The 14,999-nt window shown below is 40.3% G+C and overlaps 2 protein-coding genes across 6 annotated transcripts in view; both read right to left on the minus strand.

Moving 5' to 3' along the window:
• Positions 1-685: 685 nt before the first annotated feature.
• The window catches only part of LOC129739856 (lateral signaling target protein 2 homolog), a 224,989-nt gene continuing 210,675 nt past the window's right edge, over positions 686-14,999 (minus strand). Inside the window, exons 3-4 of one of the 2 annotated variants that reach the window (XM_055731407.1) lie at positions 8,308-8,989; positions 686-8,029 (exon numbers count right to left, since the gene is read on the minus strand). In XM_055731407.1, the coding sequence (XP_055587382.1) occupies positions 6,990-8,029; positions 8,308-8,989 (1,722 nt within the window). In that variant the 3' untranslated portion in view covers positions 686-6,989. Of the gene's footprint in view, positions 8,030-8,307; positions 8,993-14,999 lie in introns of both variants that reach the window. The other variant, XM_055731402.1, reaches the window with a different exon arrangement.
• On the minus strand, positions 9,006-14,359 carry LOC129739839 (uncharacterized). 4 transcript variants are annotated; one of them, XR_008735990.1, is made up of 4 exons: positions 14,181-14,359; positions 14,062-14,129; positions 9,600-14,003; positions 9,006-9,548 (listed from the first exon to the last, which is right to left on the minus strand). XR_008735990.1 is itself a non-coding variant. In XM_055731383.1 (4 exons), the coding sequence occupies exon 4, from the start codon at positions 13,159-13,161 to the stop codon at positions 9,802-9,804; it is 3,360 nt and encodes a 1,119-aa protein (XP_055587358.1). In that variant the 5' UTR covers positions 13,162-13,870; positions 13,935-14,003; positions 14,062-14,129; positions 14,181-14,359; the 3' UTR covers positions 9,006-9,801. The 4 variants fall into 4 exon arrangements, 3 of the variants coding, with proteins under 3 accessions (XP_055587358.1, XP_055587346.1, XP_055587367.1); XM_055731383.1 differs by having other exon boundaries at positions 9,006-13,870; positions 13,935-14,003; XM_055731371.1 differs by having other exon boundaries at positions 9,006-14,003.

Raw genomic sequence — 14,999 nt, forward strand, 5'->3', positions numbered from 1 at the left:
ACCGAAGTTTGTTTCATGTTATTTTATTTGAAAAATATAACAATTCATACACTTGTTTCTGCTTGATTTTTCTGTGTTTGTTTTTACTTCTTTTTTTTTTCTCTATATTTCATGGGTGTGTTTTTGTTTTCTGTAACCACATCGCTCCATTGTATTTTTTTCTTGTTTTGTTTGTTTTGCTGCACTGTTGTTTATCTTATTTCGCACGCATTGTACCAACTTTTTTCGGCAAGTTTTTTTTTTCGTTCATATACGTTTCGTTCGACTTAATCGTGGTTTGTTAAATGTAATTATTGTTTCGTTCACTTTACTTGCTTACTTCGTTCAAAACCTTCCCTTAGACAACGATCATTTGCCAATGAAATCGTTTCGTTCGATTTCTGATTTTAAAAGCCTTTGTTAGCGAATTTTAAGTTTATTTCTCTCCAAGGGAGTTCTGTTCGGTAGAAATAAAAATCAAACCTTTTCTCAGGGAACCCGAAAAGGGAAAAATCTAGAGTAAGATTTCGTTTTCTTCCCAATCTTTCCTTGAGGGTTACCAGGAAGAAAACTTGAGATCCGGCCCCACTCACTCATTTGTAGTGAGCACTCACCACGAAACACGGAGACAAAACCGGGCGAGAGTAAAAGTGTAAAAAATGTCTCATCCTGTTTTGGGGGCGATGCGAACATTTAGGGTTTCCAGTTGTTGTATTTTGTGTCAAAACAATACCTTTTATCTCCGTTTTTTGGTTTTAATGTATTTTATCGGTATCTGTTCAGAGTGTAGCAACGCAATTGTTTGCTGATTTAATAAGTGACATATCTATACATTTTGTCTTAAAATTTATACTCATATGCAGTGTGTTATTGTTGTTCTTTTTTTTTTGTTTTTGTTGCTGTAGCTTTCAACCATTTACCTGTGCCATTTGATACAGATCTCATTTTTTTTTAATTAACTAATATCTTCTTGCTGTCAAATATACACCAAATCAGTTGAAGAAGAGGCTTCTCTGTCGCGTTTATTTTCCTCGTAAAGGTAGCCCCCAGTAGGCTGTTTACTTTTACTTTTAGTTTGTGTTTTTTTTTCATTTTTTTTTGTTATTCGCGCTACAGTAGATTGATATTCTTATCCGATAGTAAAATAGCTACTTTATTTTGATTTCTATCAGCTAACTTTTTTTTACATTAAAAAGTGCAGTTTGTTTATTGATCTGTGGGTGTGAGTTTGTCTAAGTTTCAGTGTTGTTACTTTTGAACTGTTTCGTCGATTTGCTTGTTTGTGTTTTGTGTGTTATTGAGAAAATTTCTTTTCTGTCATGTGCTTCGGTTTTGTTTTTGTCGGTTGTGCATTTACACAGAAAATTGACTATAACTTTCTTACGTGGTGTGCCCCGAGTTGTGGTTGCGATAAACACTTGCCAGCGTAAGTGAGTGCTACTAGTTCAGTGTGCATTTACCATAGAACTACCATTTGAAATTCGAAAAATTAACTGGATAGCAAATGAAAACCAATACATTCGAACGGTTGCCAAGGAAACAGCGTCATAAAAGTAAAAACGTGTATATTGTGTTGTTTTTCTTCAATGTTTTCCCACACATATTTTGTGTAATTGGATTTTGTTACTGATGTTTTCCTTACGCGAGCAAGAGCTGTATTTTCTCCATTATGTTTGACAGACACTTCTCGAAATATATATATTGTCAACGTCTATTGCTTATTTGGTTTGATGTGATTCAAACACGTTCGCATCCATCGTGTAACGTCGTGAGATCGGAAACAAAATCAAAACATTGACAACACAAAAGCGTATATCTGTATCTCTCGGGATAAAATGTTTCCACAAATTGAAAACGCCAATCGCGAAGATTTTCATACAAAAACACAGTACAAAATTTATGGTTCCTCTTATTTATTGTCATAATTCCATTCGTGTGTTACGGATTTCGAAATGTCCATAGTATTGGATAAAATCTAACACTTACACATAAACGCCAAGTGCTTAGGTTTCAAAACAATCAATGTTTACACTGATATGTAAGCCGTCTACGGGCAAGCAGCGGAGCGGAACGTTTTTTCGTGTTTGTGTGTGTGTGTGTGGAAGTGTGCTCGTTATGCTACTCGAATTCAAATGGCAGTTGCAGTAGACACTGCGCATTTTTCTCATTCGCCTCGGTTTGTTTTGTTTGTAAACAAGTTTCGACCACTTGAATTCGGTTGATAGATTGTGTTCTGTTGTGTTGTTGTTGTTTTTTTTTGTCGCTGTGGAAACAGCCCAGCAACTGCTATCTGTTTGTGTGTATCCTTCAAATAGTGCATCTTTTCTGCTAGTGAGCGTAGATTTGTATACATTTTATGAGTGTTTGTTCTGCTGCAATATCTAAACATCATGGACTTTTGATTCCGGAAAACCATAGCTATAGATCTGAGTTTGTTTTTGTTTATTTTTTGGTTTCACGAGTGTCTGGTTTTACCACGAAGTTTTGTTTTGATTTTGCTTGTTTCTGTCAGTTACATAGTATTCTTGATATGTTAGTAAATACATTTTTGTTTACTTTTAGAGTGTTATTGTGAGATCTGTATTCTATTATAACTATATTTAGCATTATCATTACTATTTATTTAATAAATATATTGTCTTCGAATTTTAACCAACCAAGCGACAGCTCTTGATCAAGTGTCTGATTTTTTAAACAACTTGATCTCTGTGTTGTCTCCTGTTGTTTGTTTCTTTTGTATGTTTGTTTTTCTTTGTTGTTCATTGTTTGCAAAACAGCAACAGCTCATCCAGTTTTCACCTGTCTTTAGTTTTATGTTAGTGATTTCGTTTGTTGAATATTTCTTTTTTTTATGCCTTGTATAATACCTATTATTAATCTTAATTTTTGCTAAGTGCGCTCTGCTACGGGCTGATGTCACCTGAATCAAGCTTTTGAGTAACACGTGGATGTTACGTTTTTTGCATTCTTCAACTTTGAATTGTAGCACGATGGCTGTTAGAAATTTTCTTTAATTTCGTATGTGGAATTTGACTATTTTTGAACATTTTTGACAATTTTGAAAATTTTATTTTTTTGTCTTTCGAAATAGACCAACTGAATTTAACAATCTGTACAGTCTTCCAGTGTTGGATAATCAAATCGCCGTCCCATTCAACTATTCAAATGTTGAAGAGTAGGATTTTCTTGTTCATGTTTCTTGTTAGCGGTTGTCCGTACACGCAAAATAATTTAGAAACTAAATATACGGGATTTTTCACGTAAACTAAGATTTTGTTGCATCCCATCGATTCTACGTGTGTTGTGTAGTGACTTCTTTAAAGAGCGTAACTTCACGTATTTAAAGTTGAAGTGGATGACTTGAAGTCCATCTGGAACAGTTCTTTACAAACGTGTTCTTGTAAGAATTCTTATAAGAAAATTGTCAAACTCTACTATAAAATTTCTGATTGTTGTGGCTCGCTACGACGCTACGGATGGAGCAATTTAAGCGTAATTGAAGATCGAAAGAAAAAGGTAAGTCATGGTTATGAAAATTGGATTCTCGCTGATTGAAAATATACTCTTAGGCAGGTCGAAAAGTGGTTCGAGAGAAGTTCCGGCACATTGAGCAGCAGGAGCTTCCTACGTGCGGTGCCAACGCTATAGGGTATAGAGCACGGTAAATTATTTATCTTGTATGTAATATTTTGGGAATTCAGAAACCGAAGTTAACTGTGCCGTAAGACCTTGTGCAATTCATTGAGAATATTTTTACTTTTTGTTTCAATTACAGTTAACATGTTTCTTATGTCGACTGATCGTGATAAGAAGCAAATAAATTTAATTCAATTTAATTGACATTGATTTTCATTCACGGCGAAAAAAGACGAGTTTTTCCAATTATTTCAGAAGTTTATATCAATCATCAAAGTGTAGTTGATTATTTCGAATTCAATTACAAATTAAATAGATTCAACTTTATACTGCATATTGATCCTTTGTAACCAACTAGGAATATTATAGATTCAACTATAATAGTATAATTCATTCAACTATAAATATGATAGATTTAACTACAATTGTTTATTTGAATTCAGAGATTCGTCTATAAATGTAATAGATTCAAATACAAGCTGCTGATTGACCTTCTGCAATTAACCATAAATATAAGAGATTCAACTATAATGGTATAATTGATTCGACTATAAATGTGATAGATTCAACCAAAAACTGTTGATTGACCTCTTGCAATCAACTATAAATAGAATAGATTCAACTATAATAGTTTAATTGATTGAACTGTAAATATGATGGATTGAACTTCAATCGTATGATTGATTCTACACATTCAACTATAAATGTAATAGATTCAATCAGTGGTTGATGTTTACATTTTAAGGAATCTTTCTGCGGTTGAAGTTCTTATTTTTTTTTCGATCCGTTAGGCCTATCCCTGTCGGGTGCAGTGGGCTAATTCTGCTGCTAAGATATGTGCAGCTCCCGGCACGGAAGAAGTAGAATGTAAAAAAAAAATTGTTGGGAAAGGCCAGCAACCGCAGACAAGTAAAAGTAAGCAAAACCTTCGATAGCACCGGGATTGTGTGATTAATTGTGATTTCCAATTTTCAGAATCATGGCGGAGGCAAAAAATTACTTAAGCAGAAACGAAACGGTGGCTTCTTCATTTTAAAGCTGTTGACATGGTCATTCGTATTGCTTGATTGAAGCGGCTACCAAAACAACTAGAAATGTGAGAAATTCTGATTTTTTTTAAATTTATATACCAGGCGAATCTCCAATATATGTATAAAGTTGGCCTTAAGAAATCAATTATAAAAATATAAATATAATCTATCGTATCTATAGTTAAATCAACTATACCCTTAAAGTTGTATCTACAATATCTATTGTTGGCCTTTCAAAATCAAATCTAAAAATATAATTGAATCTATTATATCTGTAGTTAAATCAACTATACCCTTATAGTTGTACCATACTTATTGTTGAATGCAGAAGGTCAATCATACGATTATAGTTGAATCTATTTTATTTCTTGTTGAATGTATTAAATCAATCATACACATATAGTTGAATGTATTATATGTATAATTGAATGCAGAAAAACAAACAGATAATCATTTACAAATAGTGGAAAGCTTAATATTTATGGTTGGTCGAGAATCAATCAGATATATGATTGAATATAAGTGGATTATTGTTGGAAATACTTCCGTGTTACAACGAAAAAAAAAAAAGAAAAAGATTTAACTGACTCAAATTTCATTTCCGAACCAAAATTATCATACGTTTTACTTCATCGTAATATTGCGTTGAGCTCACTTAACATTCATGAAGCACGAATTCTTATTGAGGTGCTTTTACATGTTTTTTTTGGTAAAAGCTACGAGAAAACCAATTGGATGAAAACGACGTGCAGATTATTTTGCGTGTATGAAGGCTTTGTGCTGCATTCGATAATTCAGAAAATTGAAAGGATATTCCAGAAGCTGTAACATTGTAACACTTCATCGTCATCGATTGGCTGATTTACACTCCATCCTGCAGATATTGTTGTGGCGTAGCTCCACATCGGGACGAGTCAATCTTAACTATTGTATGAGGAAGATGAAAGAGGGTAAATTGAGCCAAGAAGTTCTCCTCTGGTGCGCCATTTTTCTTTTCCTCAAGCACGTTGCCCTTCCTGCATTGTGTGTGTTTTCATGATAACAATTTAATCTTGGCAATTTGAAGCACTTTTCATTGTGTGCTTTCACAGTGCAGCGTAAGCAAAAACGGAAAGAAGTTGATACTTACTGTTTTCAGTGCTTTTGAGTATGTGAGTGTCTTTTGTGTAGCGTTTTTCTCTGCTTCTTTATTGATGATCTCCTTTGTTGTGGCTTATAAGAAAATTTATTGTCATTTAATTGTTTGTATTTTTCTTATCTTGTCTCCTCTAAATTGGCGCCAAATAGCTTTGCTGTTAGGGCTGTTTGTTTGTATGCTTTTTATATATAGAGAGAGCCTTATTTTTCATCAAATAACATTAGCGGCGGTGTTTTTCTTATTCTTTTATTTATTTTCTGATGGTAAAATCGATTGAACTTCCAAGAAGCTGCTCGGTTTAGCGCTATCAGGTGCTATCGCTGAACCAGAGTCACCCCAACTTTGTATTGAATCGAGAAGTTTAACCGATCCGAACTTCTAGAATACAAGCCGTACAGAGCTATGAGTAGTATTATTCTAACATTTGTTTTTAAATTTTTTAATTTATTTTTTTGTTTACTTTTTTAAGAGAAACTCTACTAGCATTTGTAAACGAAACGAAAGAAAATTTCTTCTAGAAGTGTTTATCTTCTAGGAAGAATTCAGCTGCCTTGAACGCGATGCACGAGTTTGAGATTGAACGAGAGTGAGTGAGATTGAGAGGAAGGGTGACATGTTTAAGATACCAGACCCGGTATTTGTATCTGCATCTCGTCAAACATCGCGGATCGTTGGGCAAACTGTGGATGTCCCTTTTCCGGTTCGTGTGATTCGCTTTTTAGAACTGACAGGGAAAGTTTTTTTTCGTGGGATATATTCCAGAAAATGACTTGCCAACATTCCTTTCAATTCGTTATTCTGATTCGGAAAAGCTTTCACCCATAGCTTGAACAACTTCTAAGAGGTCCTTCCATTTATGGTGGTACTGTTAAAATGAGAAAAAAAGAATGATTGAAATAAAAAAAAACATTTTTGATTTCGAATGACTTATTTTGATAGAGATAGAAAAAATATAATCGAAGCTCCAAAGTATTTCTTATAAATTAATATCAGCGCAATACAAAGGTGTTGTCACGGTCGCCATAGGTAGGATTGAAAACAACAAGAATAAAAATCAAAGTATCCACCATAGATGTGCAAACTCTCTGAGGGTTTAGTTTAGTTTGTGTTTGTGTCTGGTTGGTGTGCACAGAAATTGCGCGGTGTTCTTGATTTGGTTGTTGTTGTTGTTGTTATCTGTGTACCGGGAGATGATCTGCTTAGAGTTAAGGCATCGGTTGGTGATTCAGAAGATTGTTGCTGCCTGAGTTGCTGCCGATGTTGGTGGCGGCACCACTACTGCTGCTTCCGCTGACGGCGTTCGGTCGGCGCTTGGGTGGGGAGCCCAGCCGGCGGTCGGTGATGGCCACGAAGGGCAGCCGCTGGCGCTTTAAACGTCCATAGCCGGCTCCGATGGGTTGAGGCGAGGCAACGCGATGGTACACAAACTGGCCAGCCCGGGAGGAAAGTTTGTACGGGTGATTCGGATCCATACTGGTGGTAGCATGGCCATAGTCGTGGTCATCGTCGTTGTTATGTTTTTTCTCGTATATAATATGGATTCCTTCACCCGGGAGGGCATTAGAGTGGGCCGTTGATGATTGGATCGTTTCCTGGATATAGTTTCGCTGCATTCCGAGATTATTCGGGCTGGGGCGTTGTTCCTCGAACAAATCCTCCTCCATCCAGTGAGGATTTTTTCTACGATGGTACTTTCTCTCGTGATGTCGTTGGCTGTAATCCGATAACGGCGCGATAGTTCCCTCTAGCAAATCAATCAGCTGCTTGTTACGGCGGTTGTACTTTTTTATGTAAGGAGGAACATTATCCTGTTGCTGTTCTTTATTCAACGAATTCATTACCGTCTCAAAATGGGGCCATTGCTGTTCCCGGCTGGAGTACCCATCCAGATGAGCTTTAATGTCATCTTTGGTCTCCAGTTTATTCGAGCTATCAAAATACCGTATCTTGCCTTGGTAACCGGATTTGAGCTGCTGCTGGTCGTGGATTTGCTTCCAGCGGTCACGTTCCCGTTCCAGCATTTTCTGCCGATAATACTGATGATGGTGATGCTGCTGGTACATCGGATGATAGTAACCGCCCCGATGATGGTGGCTGTGCTTGAAATTTTTATGCTTCTTGTACAGCTTCAGCCGATAGGATTTGGCTTTCTTCTGCATCTGCTCCAGGATGTCATCATCGTTTACTTGCTCGCCCTCCTCGACAGCCGCCCCGCCCTCCGGTTTCAGCGTCGATGGCTCGTTTTCTGCAACGAAAAGTGGCAGGAAGGCAACATCGTTTATTTAACATCTTAAATTTCTCGACAGTGATACCACTCACAGATAACGGATGAAAAAGTGGTTTAAAAGAAATACTGAACCTGTTTAAATTTGAACTAAAGTCGTGACTAACTCTTATATGGATTTAAAAAAATAATCATTCGTTGAAAGAGAGCTGGAGTGTTTTCAGCGCCAAACAGCAATCTCATTATCTATAGGTGGCTGTCTTCGTTAAAAGGAAGAGACAGGATAGTGGAAAACTTACCATCCATCAGCTTTCTGCCCTTCTCGTCGATAATCCCGTTGGACAGCAGATAGCCACCGTCGATGGAGTTGAGAAAATCGACACTGCTAGCCACCAGGGGGCTCTGCTGTTGCTGTTCCGATGGGCTCTTCCCGATTTCGTTTCCCATGGACGTATCCGGTTCTTCCTGTGGTGGCGCCGCTTGCTGTTGTTGTTCCTCGGGCGCTGGAAGTTGTTCATCCAATGCTTCATCGAAACCCCACGGATCTAGAACCTTCTGGTTGCCGTCGTCGCCCCCACCGTTTGTCCCTCCCTCAGCTTCATCGTCATCCATTTCCGGGGGAATTTCTGGTTGCGACTGCTGCTCATGTTGGCGGGGATTAAGAAATTCATTAAACGGATTCGCTTCATTTGCATCTGCGGCGGTGGTGCCTCGTCTGGATCCGGGTCTAGCCGGACCATCGGATCCTCCAGTAGCGGCGGCCGCGGCAACGGCGCTATCTACTGCGTTGATGAGATTGTTGGAAAAGTTATAAATATCCGCTTCGTCCGGCGCTAGTGCAATAAAATTTTCCAGTTCGCCGTCCTCCCCTGTAGTGGCGCCACCTGTGAAACTCCCATCGCGGCCACCATCCTGCCGGCTTTCGTCGTTTCCATTATTGTTGTTGCTGTTGGCCCACCGGTGGCGATGTTTCGGCAGTTGCTGCTGTGAGAAAGGGAAGAAATTAAAAAAGAAGGAAATTCAAATTAGCGTTGCTTCGAAAATGGGCTCTCTTGTTTTTATTGCCGGTGCTCGCTGATGTATAGATAAACTGCAATCAATGCAAATCGAGTTTTAATTATTCTTTCACCTGGACGCGTTGGGTTTTCCCGAATGGACGACCATGATCATCATACAGAGATAATCAATTTGATACTGTGTTGTGATAGGGCGGCAAATGAAAAGCGATGCACTGGTACTGATAGCAGACTATATTTATAGTTTTGTAGTGATGCTTCAATTCTACGGAACAAATGATAAGTTGTTACAAACATGGTTCAAAATGGTTTTATAGGTTAGAACTTACAAATCAGTGACCCTAGCTATTCCGGCCCTAATACAACTCAGTTCAACCTCGTATCGAGAGCAAAGAGTCCTGTGGACAATATTCTGGGTAATTTGTGGCGTTATAGAATAAAATTAACAAATATTACCGATTTACTACTTTTAGCGCTCTGTTCAACAGAGATGGTCAATCCAATATCAGCGTTTTTGCCTGATACTAAAATACAAAAGTTAATAACGAGCCACTCTAAACTACATGTATACCTACATGATCCTACGCTCCTGATTCCAAAAATCAACAATATTTAGCAAAACGGAACACTTCAAACATTTAGTTTTCAGTACAAATACAAACTTTCTGCTTCTACGCAGTACGCAACTCGATACGAAAATGGCTAACAGAAGTGAAAATTTTCCTCGTGCCGTCACTTTTGGCGGCAACGATGACGTTTAGTTTTCGCTGTTATTTCTCAGCGACTTTTGCAAAAACCGCGGACTGGCACGGTGGCCAGTTTTCCAACATTCTCCCCCCGATGGAACCTACGGCTGGCCTCGGTTTCATCACTTCCGGAATCCTCGTTCACGCCTTCATCGTTGCTCACTATGGAGCCACCTTCGCAGTCAGGCAACTCTCTGGAACCATTTTCTCGAGACGACACTTCAAGGATTGCTAGCTTAGCAATCGGCTTCCGATATACACCATTGCCCGTTCGAAACCAGGCTTGTCGAATCCGTCCATCCGATGCAGCGATGAGTTCTACGATCAATCCTCGCTCCCAGGAATTCCGCTTTCCTTCATTGAATATGAGTACCACATCTCCTACCGCAATATCTCTCGTTTCATTGAACCACTTAGTACGTTTGGTTAGTGTTGGCAGGTACTCCAAAACCCACCTTCGCCAGAACTGCTCGAATTTCTTTTTCACCTTAGTCCATGCTCGTTTCAGGAGATCGTGGGTACATTCTTCCGGTATCGTAGCCCGTCGCACGTCCAACAAAGTTTGGAGCCACTTTCGCCAATGATTGAAGCTACCATCGCTTCTTTCTTCTTTCCATCCTTCGCCTGACCACCACCATTTTCGGCTAAGAACCTCTCCTCGAACAATACGTAGAGAAAGTGTGCGAAGAACCTCGAAAAGCAACGTCGCACATCTAATGGTCTCTCGAATAGTTGATTTCGGACTGTCTTGCACCCGGTTCAAAATATTCTCTTTCGGCTTGGAGAACAAAGTGACGGTTTCACATTTCGTCTCTTCCACTAAAATTCGTACTGGTGTAGCCGCTTCGTTTTCACTGACATAAGTTGTCGTCTTAGGTCGTTCATCATGATGATCCTTTTCTGCCGTACTATTGGAGCTAACGTTTCGCGGCTGGGCGCTGCCACTTCGGTGCACTTCCGTCATCTTAGCAGAAATCAGCTTTAGCTCCTCAACGGTCAGAAAATTGCCAGCAAGGATTTTGTCGCAATATTTAGGAACAATCACATCTATTAAACGCGCTTCTGGTTCCCTGGTCGGATCCTTACGCCAGAAAAATCGTTGGACATCTCGATTTTCATTGCGAATATTAACTTGTTGACATCTCTTTTGCGTATAATCACTCACACCAACTACATGATGCCGGAGACGCAATAAGATCGCCAGCAGTGATGTCAGGAGTTCTGAGCCCTCGAAAAGCATGGTATTCGGGACGATATCATCCACTGGAGCGGCAGCTGCCCAAGGCTGGCGGATTTTCATCGGCTTCCTCAGATTGGCCACAAGTTTGAGTGGCAGATATAGCATCTTCCGCGGATCTGCTATTGTCAGCTCGGCTACGGTAGCGCTATGCGCATGACTTCTTCTTACTTGTTCGTCGACTTGTTCTCCAACGCTAGCCTCCAACAATGGATCGTTCACACGGACAGTTGTGGCTTTCAAGAAAGACACTGCAGGGGCATCTTGGTCTGACACATGATGCAATGTGGGCTTAACTTCTGCTTTTGCTTCTTCGATAGCAGAGTACCCTTCAATTGAATTTTGAAAATTCGTGCTGCAACTAAATTTGCACAGATGCAGATTCAAAGCGAAAAGCTTCGAATTTCCTTGTCCTCCGTAAATATTCCAACCGAGACGAGTTTTAACTGCAGTTGGTTCTTGCTGACCTCTTTCTCGAACTCTGAGAGGCACGACCAGTCTCAGATGGTCCACGCCAATCAATATCTGGGGCACTGCATTCTGGTAGCCAGAAACCGGAATCCCTCGAAGGTATTGATATCGTTCTTGCAAGTCGCTGATGGGCAAACTTTGCACTGGCAGGCCCAATGAATCAACGGTGCAAACATTTGTCATTCGGAACCTTTTCGGTTTACCCAGACCAGAAATTTCAAATGACACTCTTCGGGAGTTTTGTTCAGTTCTGGATACTTGTGCCGTCCACGTAAGGCAAAGTGGTTGCTTTCGTCCTCGAAGTCCAAGCTTATCAGCTAGCTCGGTATCCATCATACTAAGTGCCGACCCCTCATCGACAAAGGCGAATGTGTCGATAGAATGTTGACCTTGATAGACCGTCACAGGTAAAATTCTGAAGAATAATGTTGGATCAGCACCATCAGTTTGGTGGTTCATAGCAGCATGCAGCGACGCCACCGTCGTCGTAGCTGCATCTTGTGATTTCCGGTCGGAGTGCAGCGACGGATGATGCCGTTTCTCACAGCCATTGATTCCGCAGCGTTTTGTACTCCTGCATCGGCGACGTCCATGTCCGTAAAGGCACGTACGACAGAGTCCAAGATTCCGTACACGTGTCCAGCGTTCATCTACGGACAGCGCTTGGAATGCTTCGCACTCCCTGGCTCGATGATTAATTTTCCCACAAACGGCACATTCAATTGGCTTCCGCTCATCGGCTGAGACTTTGGCTGACTGGCCGGAGTCACTCCCCCCGGTTTTGGAATGTATGAAGCTGTAGTTTAGATTCTTTCCTCGGTCGCGCTTCACCGATTTCATCTCTTCAACAAACGACCTTGCACCAGTTACACGGTAAGCATTCTTGACAATCCGATTCATAAATTCTCGGAACGTTTGCAAATTTACTTTCGACAGTGGCTCACGGAATTCGGCCCACTTCATTCTGTAGTCAGGGGGCAATTTTTCAACTAGATCCTTCATCAATTGCGGGTTGGCCAAATGATCAGTCAGATCGGCAGCAATTATGTGGTCGCAAAGAGTCTGCACCTTCTCCCCAAAATCTATTAGGGTTTCCAAACGATCCGCTCTGGGTGGCGTCGTAGATTTCACATTGTTGATGAAAGTCTCGATCAACAATTCGGGACGCCCAAACCGCATCTCTAACGCGTCGATAACCGCAGGAACCAATGACGGTATGACCAGCTTGCTTCTGACTGCCTCGTACGCAGGACCTTTCAGACAACGCTGTAAGCGGATCATATTTTCTCCACAGTTGAATCCACACGCCTCTGTGGTATAATTGTAGTTGGCGATAAACACCGGCCAATCAGCTGGATTGCCGGAAAATATTGGGAGGTCTCGCGAAAGTGCCTGCCTGGCAGCAATCTGCGATGCCGATGGTGTGCTCAAAACAATTGACGAATGTTGAATTCGATTGCCAGACAAGCCTGCCTGTGGCGAGGGTGTCAAATTGCTTGGCATTACATCACGTTCGGGTGCTATGTGTTGCGGCACCGGTGCGTTATATCCGGGTTCCACCTGCGGATGTTTCCGATAACTACATTGGTTCTGCATAGAATATTCCGTGCTGTCAGGAAAGACATTTTCTTCTCGACGCTCATACTGCTCGAATGTACGGGGAGCAATCGGCGGAGCCAGCATTCGGGTGCTTTTTGGCACTGTGCCTGTGTAGGGTGTGCCACTCACTGAAGCGTTATTTTGAATTTGGCACGCCTTCAGGATAACTTTCCAGTTCGCATACAATGGATCCGGCTCCTTCTGGCAGTTTGCCACCTTGCTATTGAGCTCGCGAACAACACTATTTACTTGCTGAATCTGTTCAGCTTCAATCGGCTGGGCGTCGGTACGCCCCTCGTCGACACCACCAACAGCTCCTTCGAGCCTTTCCGAAACGTTGCTCGTTCTGCTGGACACCCAGTCCACGAAGTGGATCTAATCGAGTTTGCTCGACTTGGAACCGGCAAACATCTGGGGCATGTCCAATCACGGTCCTTAATTGACTTGGTTACTCCCGCGCAACACTGATGCCACCAGGAATCACACAAGTCGCAGGCAACCATATCGTCAAAGCTGTCTGGTTTGCTGCAAGCCACGCAGCTGGAGTTTTGATCGACAATAGTGGTGTCGTTGTCAGCTTCCGGACCAGTTCCGGTCTTGGGTTGAAATTCTCGTTCCATCTTTGTTGGCGAACCTCGAACGTAAAGTTAATTTCGACGATTCCCAGTTGCTCGACGAATTTCGACTTCAATTTGATTTAATTGAAGAATGTTGTGATAGGGCGGCAAATGAAAAGCGATGCACTGGTACTGATAGCAGACTATATTTATAGTTTTGTAGTGATGCTTCAATTCTACGGAACAAATGATAAGTTGTTACAAACATGGTTCAAAATGGTTTTATAGGTTAGAACTTACAAATCAGTGACCCTAGCTATTCCGGCCCTAATACAACTCAGTTCAACCTCGTATCGAGAGCAAAGAGTCCTGTGGACAATATTCTGGGTAATTTGTGGCGTTATAGAATAAAATTAACAAATATTACCGATTTGCTACTTTTAGCGCTCTGTTCAACAGAGATGGTCAATCCAATATCAGCGTTTTTGCCTGATACTAAAATACAAAAGTTAATAACGAGCCACTCTAAACTACATGTATACCTACATGATCCTACGCTCCTGATTCCAAAAATCAACAATATTTAGCAAAACGGAACACTTCAAACATTTAGTTTTCAGTACAAATACAAACTTTCTGCTTCTACGCAGTACGCAACTCGATACGAAAATGGCTAACAGAAGTGAAAATTTTCCTCGTGCCGTCACTTTTGGCGGCAACGATGACGTTTAGTTTTCGCTGTTATTTCTCAGCGACTTTTGCAAAAACCGCGGACTGGCACGGTGGCCAGTTTTCCAACATACTGGTTGCTGTAAAATTGAACATTAAATTTAATGACGAAAGTATTTAAATGAGATGAAAGCAGCTGTTAGTCTTGCAAATACTGAGGTTATTTGGTGTGCTCTGCAATAACTAAAAATATTCATATCAAATTTAAATAGTATGGCTACGTTTCAGAATCTAAAAATAATGTATGTATCTTCAAAAAATTTGAGGAGCCTCACATTTGTTACAGCATTATTTTAACCTGTACCAGAAAAGAAGCCAAGAAGCCAAGAAGTAATTCTTGGTTGTTGGTCCAACCCAAATTGCTCCTTCATGTTTACTTTGAAACAAATTATCCCCGAATGTATACCATCATTCTCAATACTTACTTTTACAAAAATTGAAGCACAGCTTGTTCAACGATTCTGTTTTGTTCAATAATTTTGTCAAATACATGTATGTATTTGGAAAAATATCGTATCTTTCAAAGATGGCATTGCCAAATTGTCAAAATTGTCAAAATTGTCAAAATTGTCAAAATTGTCAAAATTGTCAAAATTGTCAAAATTGTCAAAATTGTCAAAATTGTCAAATTGTCAA

The sequence above is a fragment of the Uranotaenia lowii genome, chromosome 1 (genome assembly GCF_029784155.1).
Source record: "Uranotaenia lowii strain MFRU-FL chromosome 1, ASM2978415v1, whole genome shotgun sequence".
In the NCBI taxonomy this organism is placed as follows: domain Eukaryota; kingdom Metazoa; phylum Arthropoda; class Insecta; order Diptera; family Culicidae; genus Uranotaenia; species Uranotaenia lowii.